The 19,104-nt window shown below is 37.1% G+C and overlaps 1 protein-coding gene across 1 annotated transcript; it reads right to left on the bottom strand.

Moving 5' to 3' along the window:
- Positions 1–5,414: 5,414 nt before the first annotated feature.
- Positions 5,415–9,317, bottom strand: LOC123311663. Its single transcript, XM_044895732.1, has one exon. The coding sequence runs from the start codon at positions 9,315–9,317 to the stop codon at positions 5,415–5,417; it is 3,903 nt and encodes a 1,300-aa protein (XP_044751667.1).
- Positions 9,318–19,104: the final 9,787 nt, after the last annotated feature.

Below are 19,104 nucleotides of genomic sequence, written 5' to 3'. Positions count from 1 at the left end.
GGCATCTCCTTTTTTATGAACTGGCACGACTCGGGCCACCTTCAACTTCCTCGGAAATATCCCCTGCTGAAGACACTGATTGAATATACCACTCAGAACGTTCGCCACGAATGGAAATATCCTCTTTAATAGAACGGTATTCATGCCGTAAATATCCCGCGTGTTTTTTCCTTTGAGGCCCCTCACAATATCTTCGAGTTCCGAAACATCTGTTGGAAAATTGAACATTGAGTGGTGTGCAAAACTGTTCCCTGACATGTACTTATGGAACAAAGTGAAAGAGTCGGCAATTGATCCTTGTGAGGCATTTTCTTTGCTATTTCCTATTTCAGAAAAATATTTGGCCGCATCAGCAGAGGACAGCTGCGATTGCTCGGCTCTCGTTCCCCTTTTTCCCGTTTCTTGGTTTATAACTTTCCATATAGCCTTCGATTTATTCTCCGGACCATTGATGAATTCACTGTTGATTTTTTGTTTCTGTTTCGTATAGATCTCTCTCAGACGTTGCTTAAGGAGTTTCAAGAGTTGCCCGGAATACTCGTCTCTTCTAACCCAATTTATTGTTTCCGCTGCATCGATGGCTGCCCTCAAGTTCTTACTATCAGAAGACTCCTTACATTTCTTCTTAAGAACACCACTCGAACAGGATTTGACCTCCACTTCAGGAAATGAAGCTCTAAAGCATTCCTGAAAGGTCTCATGGAAATTATTAAAACTCATTTCTGCATCAACACTCATCAGACCATTCCACCGAGTTGCCGCAACTCGACCCTCGAATTCTAAAATATTTTCTTCATTTATGAGAAATTTCGTTTTCTTGACATCATTGATTCTAGGTGCCTTTGTCACCAGTTTCAACTCCTGAACACGGTGATCAGATACGTGTAAGTTGAGTGTTTCGGTTAAATGAAAAAATGTATCGGTGTTCAGACAAAAATTATCTATACAACTCTGAGACCCCCTTGTAACTCGACTGGGCTCACTGAACACTGGACTCAGGCCATATGATGCCAAAAGGTTTACCAGACCGTCTTTGTCATTGCTTGGTTTGATAACGTCAATGTTAAAATCCCCTGTTAATACTACTTCATGCAATTTCTCATTGCACATCCTGTCTAGTTCTTCACTCAGCCTTGTCAAAAATGTTTGAACAACGCCTTTGGGTGGTCTATACACGGATATAAGAATTAATTTCTCATTTGGTATTTTTACAGCTGCCATCTCAATATGGCCTTCCACCGACATCTCCCTGACAAAGTTTATTCTAGAAAACTGAACCTCCCTTCTTAAAATCACAGCAGCTCCCCCGTAACATATGTTCGAATTCGAATTCGCCCTGCAGAAGTAATCCGCCACAACATACTCCTCAAGTCCTAATCGTTGAACAACGTCTTCGGAAACCCAATGTTCCGTTACAGAAGCCGCTGATACATCTCTTTGTCTCAGAATAGACAAGAACGAGTCAATTTTGTTGCTTATTGACTGTAGGTTTGAATTTATTATTGTAAAGTATTGTTCTCTAAAAAGTTCCGACTCTTTCTGATTTCCGAAAAGGAAACCTAAATTTTTTTATTACTATGTTCTCTGGCCAATGTTCTCCCTTATATAGTTCTTTCAGCAAAGAGATGTCTGCTCCTACCTTGAATGAGATACTGGAAGCACCCTGACGAACAGGCAAATCCTCCACGGTGAAATGATGCTCCGGAAACCTTGTTTGAAGATGTTCCATTATTTTCTCTTTCGTCGTTTCGGTACTTGCACGACCCACCCAAAGCCAAGCTTTCCTCTCTTTTGCACAAAACGATGCAGTAGACATTGTGCCCTTTATCATCACATCCTTTCTTTGTCTGATTCTACGTAACGTAGAAGGCGCTGATGGTTTTAAGCTGGTGTTAACCACTGTCTCCCTCGGAGGAACCACTGGCGAATTCTGTGTTGAGAGGGAATTTCCGTTAGTATTGGCAACATGTGCATCTCAATCCGAAAACTATGTGCATTTTCAAGATTGGGTTCGAATTGGTCCAACAGTTTTCGAGGAATTGATTTCACACTTTGCCGAATTGACCACTGAAATCTCAATTCCTATCTGAACTTTCGAACTGAAATTCAACATGTGCATCTCAATTCGAAAACTGTGTACAGTTTCGAGATTTGGGTCGAATTGATCCAATAGTTCCTTAGGAATCGAAATGATACTATGTCGAATCGTCCACTGAAATCTCAATTCCTATCAGAACTATCGAACTGAAATTCAACATGTGCATCTCAATTCGAAAACTGTGTACAGTTTCGAGATTTGGGTCGAATTGATCCAATAGTTCCTTAGGAATTGAAATGATATTTTGTCGAATCGACTACTGAAATCTCCATTCCTATCAGAACTATCGATCTGAAATTCAACATGTGCATCTCAATTCGAAAACTATGTGCAGTTTCAAGATTTGGGACGAATTGGTCCAACAGTTTTTGAGGAATTGATATCACACTTTGCCGAATTGACCACCGAAAACTCAATTCCATTCTGAACTATCGAACTGAAATTCAACATGTGCATCTCAATTCGAAAACTATGTACAGTTTCAAGATTTGGTTTGAATTGATCCAATAGTTCCTTAGGAATTGAAATAATATTTTGTCGAATCGACTACTGGAATCTCCATTCCTATCAGAACTATCGATCTGAAATTCAACATGTGCATCTCAATTCGAAAACTATGTGCAGTTTCAAGATTTGGGTCGAATTGGTCCAACAGGTTTTGAGGAATTGATATCACACTTTGCCGAATAGACCACTGAAATCTCCATTCCTATCAGAACTATCGAACTGAAATTCAACATGTGCATCTCAATTCGCAAACTATGTGCAGTTTCAAGATTTGGTTTTAATCGATCCAACAGTTTTTAGGAATTGATATCACACTTTGCCGAATTGACCACTGAAATCTCAATTCCAATCTGAACTATCGAACTGAAATTCAACATGTGCATCTCAATTCGGAAACTGTGTAGAGTTTCGGGATTTTGGTCGAATTGATCCAATAGTTCCTTAGGAATTGAAATGATATTTTGTCGAATCGACCACTGAAATCTCAATTCCTATCAGAACTATCGAACTGAAATTCAACATGTGCATCTCAATTCGAAAACTATGTGCAGTTTCAAGATTTGGTTCGAATCGATCCAACAGTTTTTAGGAATTGATATCACTTTTTGCCGAATTGACCACTGAAATCTCAATTCCTATCTCAACTATCGAACTGAAATTCAACATGTGCATCTCAATTGGAAAACTGTGTACAGTTTCGGGATTTGGGTCGAATTGATCCAACAGTTTTTGAGGAATTGATATCACACTTTGCCGAATAGACCACTGAAATCTCAATTCCTATCTGAACTATCGAACTGAAATTCAACATGTGCATCTCAATCCGAAAACTATGTGCAGTTTCAAGATTTGGTTCGAATTGATCCAATAGTTCCTTAGGAATTGAAATGATATTTTGTCGAATCGACTACTGAAATCTCATTTCCTATCAGAACTATCGAACTGAAATTCAACATGTGCATCTCAATTCGAAAACTGTGTAAAATTTCAAGATTTGGTTCGAATTTATCCAACAGTTTTCGAGGAATTGATATCACACTTTGCCGAATTGACCACTGAAATCTCAATTCCTATCTGAACTATCGAACTGAAATTCAACATGTGCATCTCAATTCGGAAACTGTGTGAGTTTCGGGATTTGGGTCGAATTGATCCAATAGTTCCTTAGGAATTGAAATGATATTTTGTCGAATCGACTACTGAAATCTCCATTCCTATCAGAACTATCGATCTGAAATTCAACATGTGCATCTCAATTCGAAAGCTATGTGCAGTTTCAATATTTGGGACGAATTGGTCCAACAGTTTCTGAGGAATTGATATCACAATTTACCGAATAGACCACTGAAATCTCAATTCCTATCAGAACTATTGAACTGAAATTCAACATGTGCAACTCAATTCGAAAACTGTGTACAGTTTCGAGATTTGGGTCGAAATGATCCAATAGTTCATCAGGAATTGAAATGATATTATGTCGAATCGACCACTGAAATCTCAATTCCTATCAGAACTATCGAACTGAAATTCAACATGTGCATCTCAATTCGAAAACTATGTGCAGTTTCACGATTTGGTTCGAATTGGTCCAACAGTTTTCAGGAATTGATATCACACTTTGCCGAATTGACTACTGAAATCTCCATTCCTATCAGAACTATCGATCTGAAATTCAACATGTGCATCTCACTTCGAAAACTGTGTACAGTTTCGAGATTTGGGTCGAATTGATCCAATAGTTCCTTAGGAATTGAAAGGATACTATGTCGAATCGACCACTGAAATCTCAATTCCTATCAGAACTATCGAACTGAAATTCAACATGTGCATCTCAATTCGAAAACTGTGTACAGTTTCGGAATTTGGGTAGAATTGATCCAATAGTTCCTTGGGAATTGAAATGATATTTTGTCGAATCGACCACTGAAATCTCAATTCCTATCAGAACTGTCGAACTGAAATTCAACATGTGCATCTCAATTCGAAAACTATGTGCTGTTTCAAGATTTGGTTCGAATTGATCCTACAGTTTTTGAGGAATTGATATCACACTTTGCCGAATAGACCTCTGAAATCTCAATTCCTATCTGAAGTATCGAACTGAAATTCAACATGTGCATCTCAATCCGAAAACTATGTGCATTTTCAAGATTGGGTTCGAATTGGTCCAACAGTTTTCGAGGAATTGATTCCACACTTTGCCGAATTGACCACTGAAATCTCAATTCCTATCTGAACTTTCGAACTGAAATTCAACATGTGCATCTCAATTCGAAAACTGTGTACAGTTTCGAGATTTGGGTCGAATTGATCCAATAGTTCCTTAGGAATCGAAATGATACTATGTCGAATCGTCCACTGAAATCTCAATTCCTATCAAAACTATCGAACTGAAATTCAACATGTGCATCTCAATTCGAAAACTATGTGCAGTTTCAAGATTTGGTTCGAATTGATCCAATAGTTCCTTAGGAATTGAAATGATATTTTGTCGAATCGACTACTGAAATCTCCATTCCCATGTTAGAGTCTTTACCTGTAAATAATTGCTTTATATCCGGTCGAAGGTCCAATGTTAGAGTCTTTACCTGTAAATAATTGCTTTATATCCGGTCGAAGGTCGAAAATATGGTCAAAAATGAAAAATCTGTCATCAGTCGTCAAATATATTTTTTCAATCAATCTTTTTTTTTTAAAACCTTGGAAACATCAAATGGCTACTTTACAATTGAAAATTAATAACACCTTATAAAATTCTATGAAAAATATAACAATTCTCCCACCCAGTAATTGACTTGGGAAATGACAATTACTTCTTAACATCTAAAACAATAAGTTTTGCAACATGTCTTCGATAAATGGTGTTGTTGGAGTTTCTAACATCCACTGTTCTTATTTTCCCATCCTTTGCTGGGTAGACATTGATAACAACAGCCTTCTGCCATAAATTCCTAGGTCCATCTGGATCCACCATTATAACAACGTCACCCAGTTGTATGCTTCTTTCTCCATTGTCTCTATACCATTTACTGCTTCTGATTAACGTAGGTAAATATTCTCTTGACCATTTTGACCAAAACATATCGGCTAACCTTTGTGCAGCTCTCCAAGAAGACATCAAATTTAAGTCTTTTTCTGCAGTTTCGGTGAATGATGGTGAAATATTGGATGGTCCAATCAAGAAATGATTGGGAGTCAAACTTTCTGCATCGTCCGAATCAAGTGATACATGAGTCAATGGCCTGGAGTTGAGAATGCTTTCACATTCTAAAAGTACTGTCCGGAGTACATGCTCTGGCGGATATCTGCATTTCAAAATTTCTTTCATTATTTTCTTGATACTTTGTATTAATCTCTCCCAGCTCCCACCCGTATGTGGTGCTAGAGGAGGGTTGAAGAAAAACTTGATTTTTCTCATCACAGTGAAATCCAAAATTTCTTTTTTCTCAATTATCTTGAATTCTTCGGTAATTTCCTTCTCAGCACTCTTAAAACAAGAACCATTGTCACAATAAATTTCATCTGGAAAGCCTCTCCGACAGCCGAATTGTCGAAGAACATTGATGAAGGAGTTGGTTGTCAGGTCATGAGCTATTTCTAAATGTACAGCACGAGTCGTCATGCATGTGAAAATAGCTCCGTACCTTTTCTCCCGGCTTCTTTTTACTGTGACTTCCAGCGGCCCAAAATAGTCAATACCTGTTTTGATGAAGGCTCTGATAGTCGGTTGAATACGGCATTCTGGTAGTTGACCCATAACTGGAATTCTTGGGGTTGCACGTCGAATTTTGCAAAGCTGGCAACTATTCCAAATGCTTTTGACGGTTTGTCTCAACCTCAAAATCCAAAATTTTTGTCGCAAATTGTTAATCACTATTTCTTGTCCATGATGGTGAACATCTTCGTGATATTTTTGGACTATAAGCTTCGTAATTTTGTGTTGTGGATCCAAAATGATAGGTTTCCTTGTCTGTACATTCAATTCGGATTTTTCTAATCTCCCAGCAAGTCTCAAAAGTCCATCTTGTTCCGACAAAAAACAATTTAGTGTTCGGAGTCTGCTACTCGATGAGAAGGGTTTACCTTGCATCAATGCATTTATTTCTTCCATGAAAGATTCCTCCTGTACTTTTCTGAAAAGAAGGTTTTCAGCTTTGTTGATCTCTTCAACCGAAAGTTCTCCTTTTCCTGTACACCGTCTCTTCATAATGTCGATAAATCTCAAGACATAAGAAGTAGTTCGAAGCAATCTTTGCCATTTCGAAAATCTTAGAGCATCAGGTGTAGACAAAATTGTTTTGGTTGAAATAATGAGAACATTATCAAACTTTTCTTCCAAAGTGTCTGGGTCTATTCCGAAGTTCTCAGTTTCTACCTCTCTTGGCCAATCTTCAGGATTTCTCCGCAGAAAATCAGGACCGTTCATCCATCGCTGACTGTCCCAAGAAATCTTTCTTTTTGTGGCATCATCAGCTACATTCTCTTTCGAACATACGTATCTCCACTCGGCGATATTAGTGATGTCCTGAATTTCTCCCAACCTTTGAGCGACGAATACTTTGAATCGTCGTGCCTCTGATCTTATCCAATGTAAAACTGTTCTTGAATCGGTCCAATAGAAAACAGAAGATATGTTCAAGTTCATTTCTTTTTTTAAATAATTTCCTAAACGTGCACCCATCAAAGCTCCTTGCAGTTCCAGTCTGGGAATTGATAGGGGTCGTAACGGAGCTACTCTAGTCTTAGCGGTGACAAAGTTGGTTTGGATTGCTTGTTCTTGTTGAACTCTTATATAGGCAACTGCTGCATAACAGTTCTCAGAGGCGTCACAAAAAACATGTAATTGAATATTACTCTTATGACGATTCAACGAGAAGTATTGTCTTGGAATTTTGAATTTATAAATATTCTTCAAATCTGAGAACCACATTTGCCATTGATTTTCGAGAGTATGGGTAATTTCATCGTCCCACCCAATTTTGCTTCTCCAAATATTTTGCAAAATAATTTTGCCTTGAACGATGAAATTTGCCAAGAATCCCAAAGGATCAAAAACTGACATAACAATTTTCAAAATGTCCCTTTTTGTTGGTCTTCTGCGGTTATCCAAAATATCTCGATCGATCTTATTGAATTTTGTCTGAAAACAGAATGTGTCTTCTACAGGATTCCAATACACACCCAAAATTCTTTCCACCATGTCCTTATTATTACTATCTAATTTCTTATGACCTTGTGCTACAAGATCCATGTCCACGTCCTCAAGAATTCTGTCATCATTGGCAATCCAGTTGCATATAACGAAGCCACCTTGTCCATGAATGTAGATTACGTCTCTTACCAATTTCTTGGCATCTTCCAACTCATCTGCGTTTCCCAAATAGTCATCCATATAATGATGACGTATAATAGCTTCTGAAGCCTCAGGAAAGTTTTCTGCAAAATCTCTGGCATTCCTATTTTTGGCCTCTTGAGCCAGACACGGTCCGCAGGATGAGCCAAAAAATACAACCATGATTTCATAGACATCAGGTTCTACGTTTCTATTCATGCCTCTCCAGAGTATTCTTTGTGCATAACAATCTTGTTTTCTTACTCTGACTTGAAGGAACATCTCTTTTATGTCCGCTGTGAAAGCATATTGCTTTATCCTGAAGTTCAGAAGTATTGTTTGTAGAGAATTGTAAAGGTCTGGTCCGGTCAACAAACAATCATTAAGACTCTTTGCCGATGCGTCGAAAACGATTCTCAATTTATTGGGCTTATTTGGATTGATTACACCGAAGTGGGGCAGATACCAAATTTTATTTGATTCTTCTTCAATCTCGCTCTTTGATAGTCGTCTTATGTATTTCTTTTCTTCCATTTCTTCAAATTTTTTAGTGTACATTTCTGCATAATCTTTGTCTTTATCCATTTTCCGTTCGACACAGCGAAGTCGTCTGAAGGCATTCGCTTTACTTTCTGGTAATACTAAGTCTTCTTTTTTCCATAGTAGTCCTGTCTCATACCTTTGTCCCACTCTTCTCATTGTAGTATCCAAAGTCCTCTGTGCTCTTCGATCTAGAGGTGATGGAGCCAATTCCTGAGAATTTTCAATTTTCTCTAGTCTCCATTGTTCTTTGACAAGATCGTGAAGAACATCTAAGTCATCTTTTTCTCTGAAAATGTCGAAAGATTGAATATGACACACTGAATTTGGATTTTTCTCGCCGTATTTCAAATTTCCGTGAAGTACCCAACCTAAAAGCGTTTTGCTCACTGCTGGTCCGTTCCAGGGTCCAGCAACTAATTTTCTATTGACAAGAAGCGGCCAATTGTCCTGCCCAATAATTATTTTGGGTTGGGCATTCGTCATTGCAATCACTTTGTCATTAATATAGGGATAATTTTTTCGCAAATTGTTCACATCTACAGTTTGGTGGGGTAAAGATAATTTTGTTGTACGAACACGACGTAACTGGAATTTTGATCCGTTATTTTTCCCTTTGATTGTGAAGCTCACTATCCTAGAATCATTATCATGATGAGTGATATCTTCGTTTGTCCATTGCAAACACAGTGATTGCTTTGGACCATTGAAATCTAAAGAGTTTGCAAATTCTTCATCAATTAGAGTAATTGTAGAAGCATCATCCAATAAAACGTATGTTTCGACTTCTTTACCATTGTGACACAAAATAACTGGTAGAATTTTCATGAGTGCATTCATGCTATCAGAAACACGGCAATTGGTTTCAGCGGCATTACAATTTTGTGGAACTAAATTGTTTTCTCTCGACTGATTGTGCAAAAGTTTATGGTGTGGTCTTTTGCAGTCATTGATGCCGCATATTTGTTTCTTTCGACATTGTCGGATATTATGAAAAGGTACCAGACAAGAAAAACATATTTTCTTTTCAGTTATAAGAGACCATCGAGCATCCACTGACAAATTTTTGAATTTTGCACATGAACTCAATGGATGAATTTCTCTGTTACAACAAAAACATCTTTTGTTCGAAATTTTATCTGAAGTTGTCAAAGTGACATCTCGATTCAACTTGTACTTTTGCTGTTTGTCAAACTTAGGAACATGAATTTGTGCTATTGCATTTGCTTTTTCGTCCAACCAATTCGATAATTCGATCAATTTAATATCAACTTTGATTTTAGCAATATGTTCAATCCATAAAAGTTTGTAAGAGATAGGCAGTTTATTCAAAATTTCTGTGATCAACATTGGATTGCGTAAATGATCGTTTTCTTCCAAACATTGTACCGTAGCTACAAAATTCTTGATCTCATCGGAAAACTCAACAAAAAACTCCAATTTCTCTTCTTTGATTGGTGGAAATCTTCTGATTTTGTCTAGCAACATCGAAATAATATATAATAATATATTGTGCGCGTCCAAATCTAGTTTCAAGTAAGTCCAAAACTTTATTCACATTCTTAGGTAATATGAGTAAAGATTGTACCACGCTTCTAGCATTTCCCTTTAAACATTTCTGTAAACGAAACTGATTTTCTTCATCGGAGAATCCACAAACTCTTGAGGTATTTCTGTACTGGTAAATGAAGTTTGGCCAGTCAAGAGGATTTCCATCAAATATCGGTAATTCTTTCGGCAGAGATTGTCTTGTCATGATCTTAGTTATTTGTGGAAGAGTAATTGGGTTTTCATCTCGAGAGGTGGAAGAAGTAGATAGATTTCTGTCAAAACTGTAATCTCTTACCTTCTCTTCAGCTTTCATTTTATCCGTTTTACCTTTGACAGTCCTGTACTTATCTTGTTCTCTCCCAATCGAATATGGGTCCTGTCCGTGATTCCATGGAAGGCGTCCGTCCATCCATTCTTCCATGTTGGGCTCCAATGACTCATGTATCGATTCGGAATTATCATCTTGCTTAGAACTGGACTCGCTCGTCCCTTCACTTTCCTCAATTTCGGTCAGCTTCAGCGCTAATTGTAGGTCTAACATTTCTTGCTCTAATTTTTTCTTTTGTATAGCAGTTTCGATTTCGGCTCGTCTTTTCCTTGATGCTATACTGCTCTGACTTATTTTTGACTTGGATTTCGTGACTTTCACATGATTCATCTCTTGGTCTTCCACGTCTTTTGCTGAATATGCTCTTCTTTCTGCTTTGTAGCATTTTAATTCACCTTCACTTGCGGCAGCTCGTCTCACTGCTTCTTTAGCTTGAAGTCGTTTGCTTCGTCTCAAATTATCTGACTTCGTATCCATAATTTGTCTACCGTAGTGCTGGTTGTTTCAAAAAGTTCGAAGGACCAATGTTAGAGTCTTTACCTGTAAATAATTGCTTTATATCCGGCTCGAAGGACCAATGTTAGAGTCTTTACCTGTAAATAATTGCTTTATATCCGGTCGAAGGTCCAATGTTAGAGTCTTTACCTGTAAATAATTGCTTTATATCCGGTCGAAGGTCGAAAATATGGTCAAAAATGAAAAATCTGTCATCAGTCGTCAAATATATTTTTTCAATCAATCTTTTTTTTTTAAAACCTTGGAAACATCAAATGGCTACTTTACAATTGAAAATTAATAACACCTTATAAAATTCTATGAAAAATATAACACCCATCAGAACTATCGATCTGAAATTCAACATGTGCATCTCAATTCGAAAACTGTGTAGATTTTCGGGATTTGGGTCGAATTGATCCAATAGTTCCTTAGTAATTGAAATGATATTTTGTCGAATCGACTACTGGAATCTCCATTCCTATCAGAACTATCGATCTGAAATTCAACATGTGCATCTCAATTCGAAAACTATGTGCAGTTTCAAGATTTGGGACGAATTGGTCCAACAGTTTTTGAGGAATTGATATCACACTTTGCCGAATAGACCACTGAAATCTCCATTCCTATCAGAACTATCGATCTGAAATTCAACATGTGCATCTCAATTCAAAAACTATGTGCAGTTTCAAGATTTGGGTCGAATTGGTCCAACAGTTTTTGAGGAATTGATATCACACTTTGCCGAATAGACCACTGAAATCTTAATTCCTATCTGAACCATCGAACTGAAATTCAACATGTGCATCCCAATTCGGAAACTGTGTAGATTTTCGGGATTTGGGTCGAATTGATCCAATAGTTCCTTAGTAATTGAAATGATATTTTGTCGAATCGACTACTGGAATCTCCATTCCTATCAGAACTATCGATCTGAAATTCAACATGTGCATCTCAATTCGAAAACTATGTGCAGTTTCAAGATTTGGTTTTAATTGATCCAACAGTTTTTAGGAATTGATATCACACTTTGCCGAATTGACCACTGAAATCTCAATTCCTATCTGAACTATCGAACTGAAATTCAACATGTGCATCTCAATTCGGAAACTGTGTAGAGTTTCGGGATTTGGGTCGAATTGATCCAATAGTTCCTTAGGAATTGAAATGATATTTTGTCGAATCGACTACTGAAATCTCCGTTCCTATCAGAACTATCGATCTGAAATTCAACATGTGCATCTCAATTCGAAAACTATGTGCAGTTTCACGATTTGGTTCGAATTGATTCAACAGTTTTTAGGAATTGATATCACACTTTGCCGAATTGACCACTGAAATCTCAATTCCTATCTGAACTATCGAACTGAAATTCAACATGTGCATCTCAATTCGAAAACTGTGTACAGTTTCGGGATTTGGGTCGAATTGACCCAATAGTTCCTTGGGAATTGAAATGATATTTTGTCGAATCGACCACTGAAATCTCAATTCCTATCAGAACTATCGAACTGAAATTCAACATGTGCAACTCAATTCGAAAACTGTGTACAGTTTCGAGATTTGGGTCGAATTGATCCAATAGTTCCTTAGGAATTGAAATGATACTATGTCGAATCGTCCACTGAAATCTCAATTCCTATCAGAACTATCGAACTGAAATTCAACATGTGCATCTCAATTCGAAAACTATGTGCAGTTTCAAGATTTGGTTCGAATTGATCCAACAGTTTTTAGGAATTAATATCACACTTTGCCGAATTGACCACTGAAATCTCAATTCCTATCTGAACTATCGAACTGAAATTCAACATGTGCATCTCAATTCGAAAACTGTGTACAGTTTCGGGATTTGGGTCGAATTGATCTAATAGTTCCTTGGGAATTGAAATGATATTTTGTCGAATCGACCACTGAAATCTCAATTCCTATCAGAACTATCGAACTGAAATTCAACATGTGCATCTCAAGTCGAAAACTATGTGCAGTTTCAAGATTTGGTTCGAATTGATCCAACAGTTTTCGAGGAATTGATATCACACTATGCCGAATTGATAACTGAAATCTCAATTCCTATCTGAACTTTCGAACTGAAATTCAACATGTGCCTCTCAATTCGAAAACTGTGTAAAATTTCAAGATTTGGTTCGAATTGATCCAACAGTTTTCGAGGAATTGATATCACACTTTGCCGAATTGACCACTGAAATCTCAATTCCTATCTGAACTATCGAACTGAAATTCAACATGTGCATCTCAATTCGAAAACTGTCTACAGTTTGGAGATTTGGGTCGAATTGATCCAATAGCTCCTTAGGAATTGAAATGATACTATGTCGAATCGACCACTGAAATCTCAATTCCTATCAGAACTATCGAACTGAAATTCAACATGTGCATCTCAATTCGAAAACTATGTGCAGTTTCAAGATTTGGTTCGAATTGATCCTACAGTTTTTAGGAATTGATATCACTTTTTGCCGAATTGACCACTGAAATCTCAATTCCTATCACAACTATCGAACTGAAATTCAACATGTGCATCTCAATTGGAAAACTGTGTACAGTTTCGTGATTTGGGTCGAATTGATCCAATAGTTCCTTGGGAATTGAAATGATATTTTGTCGAATCGACCACTGAAATCTCAATTTCTATCAGAACTGTCGAACTGAAATTGAACATGTGATTCTCAATTCGAAAACTATGTGCTGTTCCAATATTTGGTTCGAATTGATCCTACAGTTTTTGAGGAATTGATATCACACTTTGCCGAATCGACCACTGAAATCTCAATTCCTATATGAAGTATCGAACTGAAATTCAACAAGTGCATCTCAATCCGAAAACTATGTGCATTTTCAAGATTGGGTTCGAATTGGTCCAACAGTTTTCGAGGAATTGATTTCACACTTTGCCGAATTGACCACTAAAATCTCAATTCCTATCTGAACTTTCGAACTGAAATTCAACATGTGCATCTCAATTCGAAAACTGTGTACAGTTTCGAGATTTGGGTCGAATTGATCCAATAGTTCTTTAGGAATCGAAATGATACTATGTCGAATCGTCCACTGAAATCTCAATTCCTATCAAAACTATCGAACTGAAATTCAACATGTGCATCTCCATTCGAAAACTATGTGCAGTTTCAAGATTTGGTTCGAATTGATCCTACAGTTTTTAGGAATTGATATCACTTTTTGCCGAATTGACCACTGAAATCTCAATTCCTATCACAACTATCGAACTGAAATTCAACATGTGCATCTCAATTGGAAAACTGTGTACAGTTTCGTGATTTGGGTCGAATTGATCCAATAGTTCCTTGGGAATTGAAATGATATTTTGTCGAATCGACCACTGAAATCTCAATTTCTATCAGAACTGTCGAACTGAAATTGAACATGTGCATCTCAATTCGAAAACTATGTGCTGTTCCAAGATTTGGTTCGAATTGATCCTACTGTTTTTGAGGAATTGATATCACACTTTGCCGAATCGACCACTGAAATCTCAATTCCTATATGAAGTATCGAACTGAAATTCAACAAGTGCATCTCAATCCGAAAACTATGTGCATTTTCAAGATTGGGTTCGAATTGGTCCAACAGTTTTCGAGGAATTGATTTCACACTTTGCCGAATTGACCACTGAAATCTCAATTCCTATCTGAACTTTCGAACTGAAATTCAACATGTGCATCTCAATTCGAAAACTGTGTACAGTTCGAGATTTGGGTCGAATTGATCCAATAGTTCTTTAGGAATCGAAATGATACTATGTCGAATCGTCCACTGAAATCTCAATTCCTATCAGAACTATCGAACTGAAATTCAACATGTGCATCTCAATTCGAAAACTATGTGCAGTTTCAAGATTTGGTTCGAATTGATCCAATAGTTCCTTAGGAATTGAAATGATATTTTGTCGAATCGACTACTGAAATCTCCATTCCTATCAGAACTATCGATCTGAAATTCAACATGTGCATCTCAATTCGAAAACTATGTGCAGTTTCAAGATTTGGGACGAATTGGTCCAACAGTTTTTGAGGAATTGATATCACACTTTGCCGAATTGACCACTGAAATCTCAATTCCTATCAGAACTATCGAACTGAAATTCAACATGTGCATCTCAATTCGAAAACTATGTGCAGTTTCACGATTTGGTTCGAATTGGTCCAACAGTTTTCAGGAATTGATATCACACTTTGCCGAATTGACCACTGAAATCTCAATTCCTATCTGAACTATCGAACTGAAATTCAACATGTGCATCTCAATTCGAAAACTGTGTACAGTTTCGGGATTTGGGTAGAATTGATCGAATAGTTCCTTGGGAATTGAAATGATATTTTGTCGAATCGACCACTGAAATCTCAATTCCTATCAGAACTGTCGAACTGAAATTCAACATGTGCATCTCAATTCGAAAACTATGTGCTGTTTCAAGATTTGGTTCGAATTGATCCTACAGTTTTTGAGGAATTGATATCACACTTTGCCGAATAGACCACTGAAATCTCAATTCCTATCTGAAGTATCGAACTGAAATTCAACATGTGCATCTCAATCCGAAAACTATGTGCATTTTCAAGATTGGGTTCGAATTGGTCCAACAGTTTTCGAGGAATTGATTTCACACTTTGCCGAATTGACCACTGAAATCTCAATTCCTATCTGAACTTTCGAACTGAAATTCAACATGTGCATCTCAATTCGAAAACTGTGTACAGTTTCGAGATTTGGGTCGAATTGATCCAATAGTTCCTGAGGAATCGAAATGATACTATGTCGAATCGTCCACTGAAATCTCAATTCCTATCAAAACTATCGAACTGAAATTCAACATGTGCATCTCAATTCGAAAACTATGTGCAGTTTCAAGATTTGGTTCGAATTGATCCAATAGTTCCTTAGGAATTGAAATGATATTTTGTCGAATCGACTACTGAAATCTCCATTCCCATCAGAACTATCGATCTGAAATTCAACATGTGCATCTCAATTCGAAAACTATGTGCAGTTTCAAGATTTGGGACGAATTGGTCCAACAGTTTTTGAGGAATTGATATCACACTTTGCCGAATAGACCACTGAAATCTCCATTCCTATCAGAACTATCGATCTGAAATTCAACATGTGCATCTCAATTCGAAAACTATGTGCAGTTTCAAGATTTGGGTCGAATTGGTCCAACAGTTTTTGAGGAATTGATATCACACTTTGCCGAATAGACCACTGAAATCTCAATTCCTATCTGAACTATCGAACTGAAATTCAACATGTGCATCCCAATTCGGAAACTGTGTAGATTTTCGGGATTTGGGTCGAATTGATCCAATAGTTCCTTAGTAATTGAAATGATATTTTGTCGAATCGACTACTGGAATCTCCATTCCTATCAGAACTATCGATCTGAAATTCAACATGTGCATCTCAATTCGAAAACTATGTGCAGTTTCAAGATTTGGTTTTAATTGATCCAACAGTTTTTAGGAATTGATATCACACTTTGCCGAATTGACCACTGAAATCTCAATTCCTATCTGAACTATCGAACTGAAATTCAACATGTGCATCTCAATTCGGAAACTGTGTAGAGTTTCGGGATTTGGGTCGAATTGATCCAATAGTTCCTTAGGAATTGAAATGATATTTTGTCGAATCGACTACTGAAATCTCCGTTCCTATCAGAACTATCGATCTGAAATTCAACATGTGCATCTCAATTCGAAAACTATGTGCAGTTTCAAGATTTGGTTCGAATTGATCCAACAGTTTTTAGGAATTGATATCACACTTTGCCGAATTGACCACTGAAATCTCAATTCCTATCTGAACTATCGAACTGAAATTCAACACGTGCATCTCAATTCGAAAACTGTGTACAGTTTCGGGATTTGGGTCGAATTGATCCAATAGTTCCTTGGGAATTGAAATGATATTTTGTCGAATCGACCACTGAAATCTCAATTCCTATCAGAACTATCGAACTGAAATTCAACATGTGCAACTCAATTCGAAAACTGTGTACAGTTTCGAGATTTGGGTCGAATTGATCCAATAGTTCCTTAGGAATTGAAATGATACTATGTCGAATCGACCACTGAAATCTCAATTCCTATCAGAACTATCGAACTGAAATTCAACATGTGCATCTCAATTCGAAAACTATGTGCAGTTTCAAGATTTGGTTCGAATTGATCCAACAGTTTTTAGGAATTAATATCACACTTTGCCGAATTGACCACTGAAATCTCAATTCCTATCTGAACTATCGAACTGAAATTCAACATGTGCATCTCAATTCGAAAACTGTGTACAGTTTCGGGATTTGGGTCGAATTGATCTAATAGTTCCTTGGGAATTGAAATGATATTTTGTCGAATCGACCACTGAAATCTCAATTCCTATCAGAACTATCGAACTGAAATTCAACATGTGCATCTCAAGTCGAAAACTATGTGCAGTTTCAAGATTTGGTTCGAATTGATCCAACAGTTTTCGAGGAATTGATATCACACTTTGCCGAATTGATAACTGAAATTTCAATTCCTATCTGAACTTTCGAACTGAAATTCAACATGTGCCTCTCAATTCGAAAACTGTGTAAAATTTCAAGATTTGGTTCGAATTGATCCAACAGTTTTCGAGGAATTGATATCACACTTTGCCGAATTGACCACTGAAATCTCAATTCCTATCTGAACTATCGAACTGAAATTCAACATGTGCATCTCAATTCGAAAACTGTCTACAGTTTGGAGATTTGGGTCGAATTGATCCAATAGCTCCTTAGGAATTGAAATGATACTATGTCGAATCGACCACTGAAATCTCAATTCCTATCAGAACTATCGAACTGAAATTCAACATGTGCATCTCAATTCGAAAACTATGTGCAGTTTCAAGATTTGGTTCGAATTGATCCTACAGTTTTTAGGAATTGATATCACTTTTTGCCGAATTGACCACTGAAATCTCAATTCCTATCACAACTATCGAACTGAAATTCAACATGTGCATCTCAATTGGAAAACTGTGTACAGTTTCGTGATTTGGGTCGAATTGATCCAATAGTTCCTTGGGAATTGAAATGATATTTTGTCGAATCAACCACTGAAATCTCAATTTCTATCAGAACTGTCGAACTGAAATTCAACATGTGCATCTCAATTCGAAAACTATGTGCTGTTCCAAGATTTGGTTCGAATTGATCCTACAGTTTTTGAGGAATTGATATCACACTTTGCCGAATCGACCACTGAAATCTCAATTCCTATATGAAGTATCGAACTGAAATTCAACAAGTGCATCTCAATCCGAAAACTATGTGCATTTTCAAGATTGGGTTCGAATTGGTCCAACAGTTTTCGAGGAATTGATTTCACACTTTGCCGAATTGACCACTGAAATCTCAATTCCTATCTGAACTTTCGAACTGAAATTCAACATGTGCATCTCAATTCGAAAACTGTGTACAGTTTCGAGATTTGGGTCGAATTGATCCAATAGTTCTTTAGGAATCGAAATGATACTATGTCGAATCGTCCACTGAAATCTCAATTCCTATCAGAACTATCGAACTGAAATTCAACATGTGCATCTCAATTCGAAAACTATGTGCAGTTTCAAGATTTGGTTCGAATTGATCCAATAGTTCCTTAGGAATTGAAATGATATTTTGTCGAATCGACTACTGAAATCTCCATTCCTATCAGAACTATCGATCTGAAATTCAACATGTGCATCTCAATTCGAAAACTATGTGCAGTTTCATGATTTGGGATGAATTGGTCCAACAGTTTTCGAGGAATTGATATCACACTTTGCCGAATCGACCACTGAACTCTCAATTCCTATCAGAACTATCGAACTGAAATTCAACATGTGCATCTCAATTCGAAAACTATGTGCTGTTTCAAGATTTGGTTCGAATTGATCCAACAGTTTTTGAGGAATTGATATCACACTTTGCCGAATTGACCACTGAAATCTGAATTCCATTGTGAACTATCGAACTGAAATTCAACATGTGCATCTCAATTCGAAAACTATGTGCAGTTTCAAGATTTGGATCGAATTGATCCAACAGTTTTTAGGAATTGATATCACACTTTGCCGAATTGACCACTGAAATCTCAATTCCTATCTGAACTATCGAACTGAAATTCAACATGTGCATCTCAATTCGGAAAATGTGTACAGTTTCGGGATTTGGGTCGAATTGATCCAATAGTTAGTTAG

The sequence above is a fragment of the Coccinella septempunctata genome, chromosome 4 (genome assembly GCF_907165205.1).
Source record: "Coccinella septempunctata chromosome 4, icCocSept1.1, whole genome shotgun sequence".
In the NCBI taxonomy this organism is placed as follows: Eukaryota; Metazoa; Arthropoda; class Insecta; order Coleoptera; family Coccinellidae; genus Coccinella; species Coccinella septempunctata.
The sequence above is the reverse complement of the archived record's forward strand: the minus strand, read 5'-3'. Positions and strand labels throughout refer to the sequence as shown.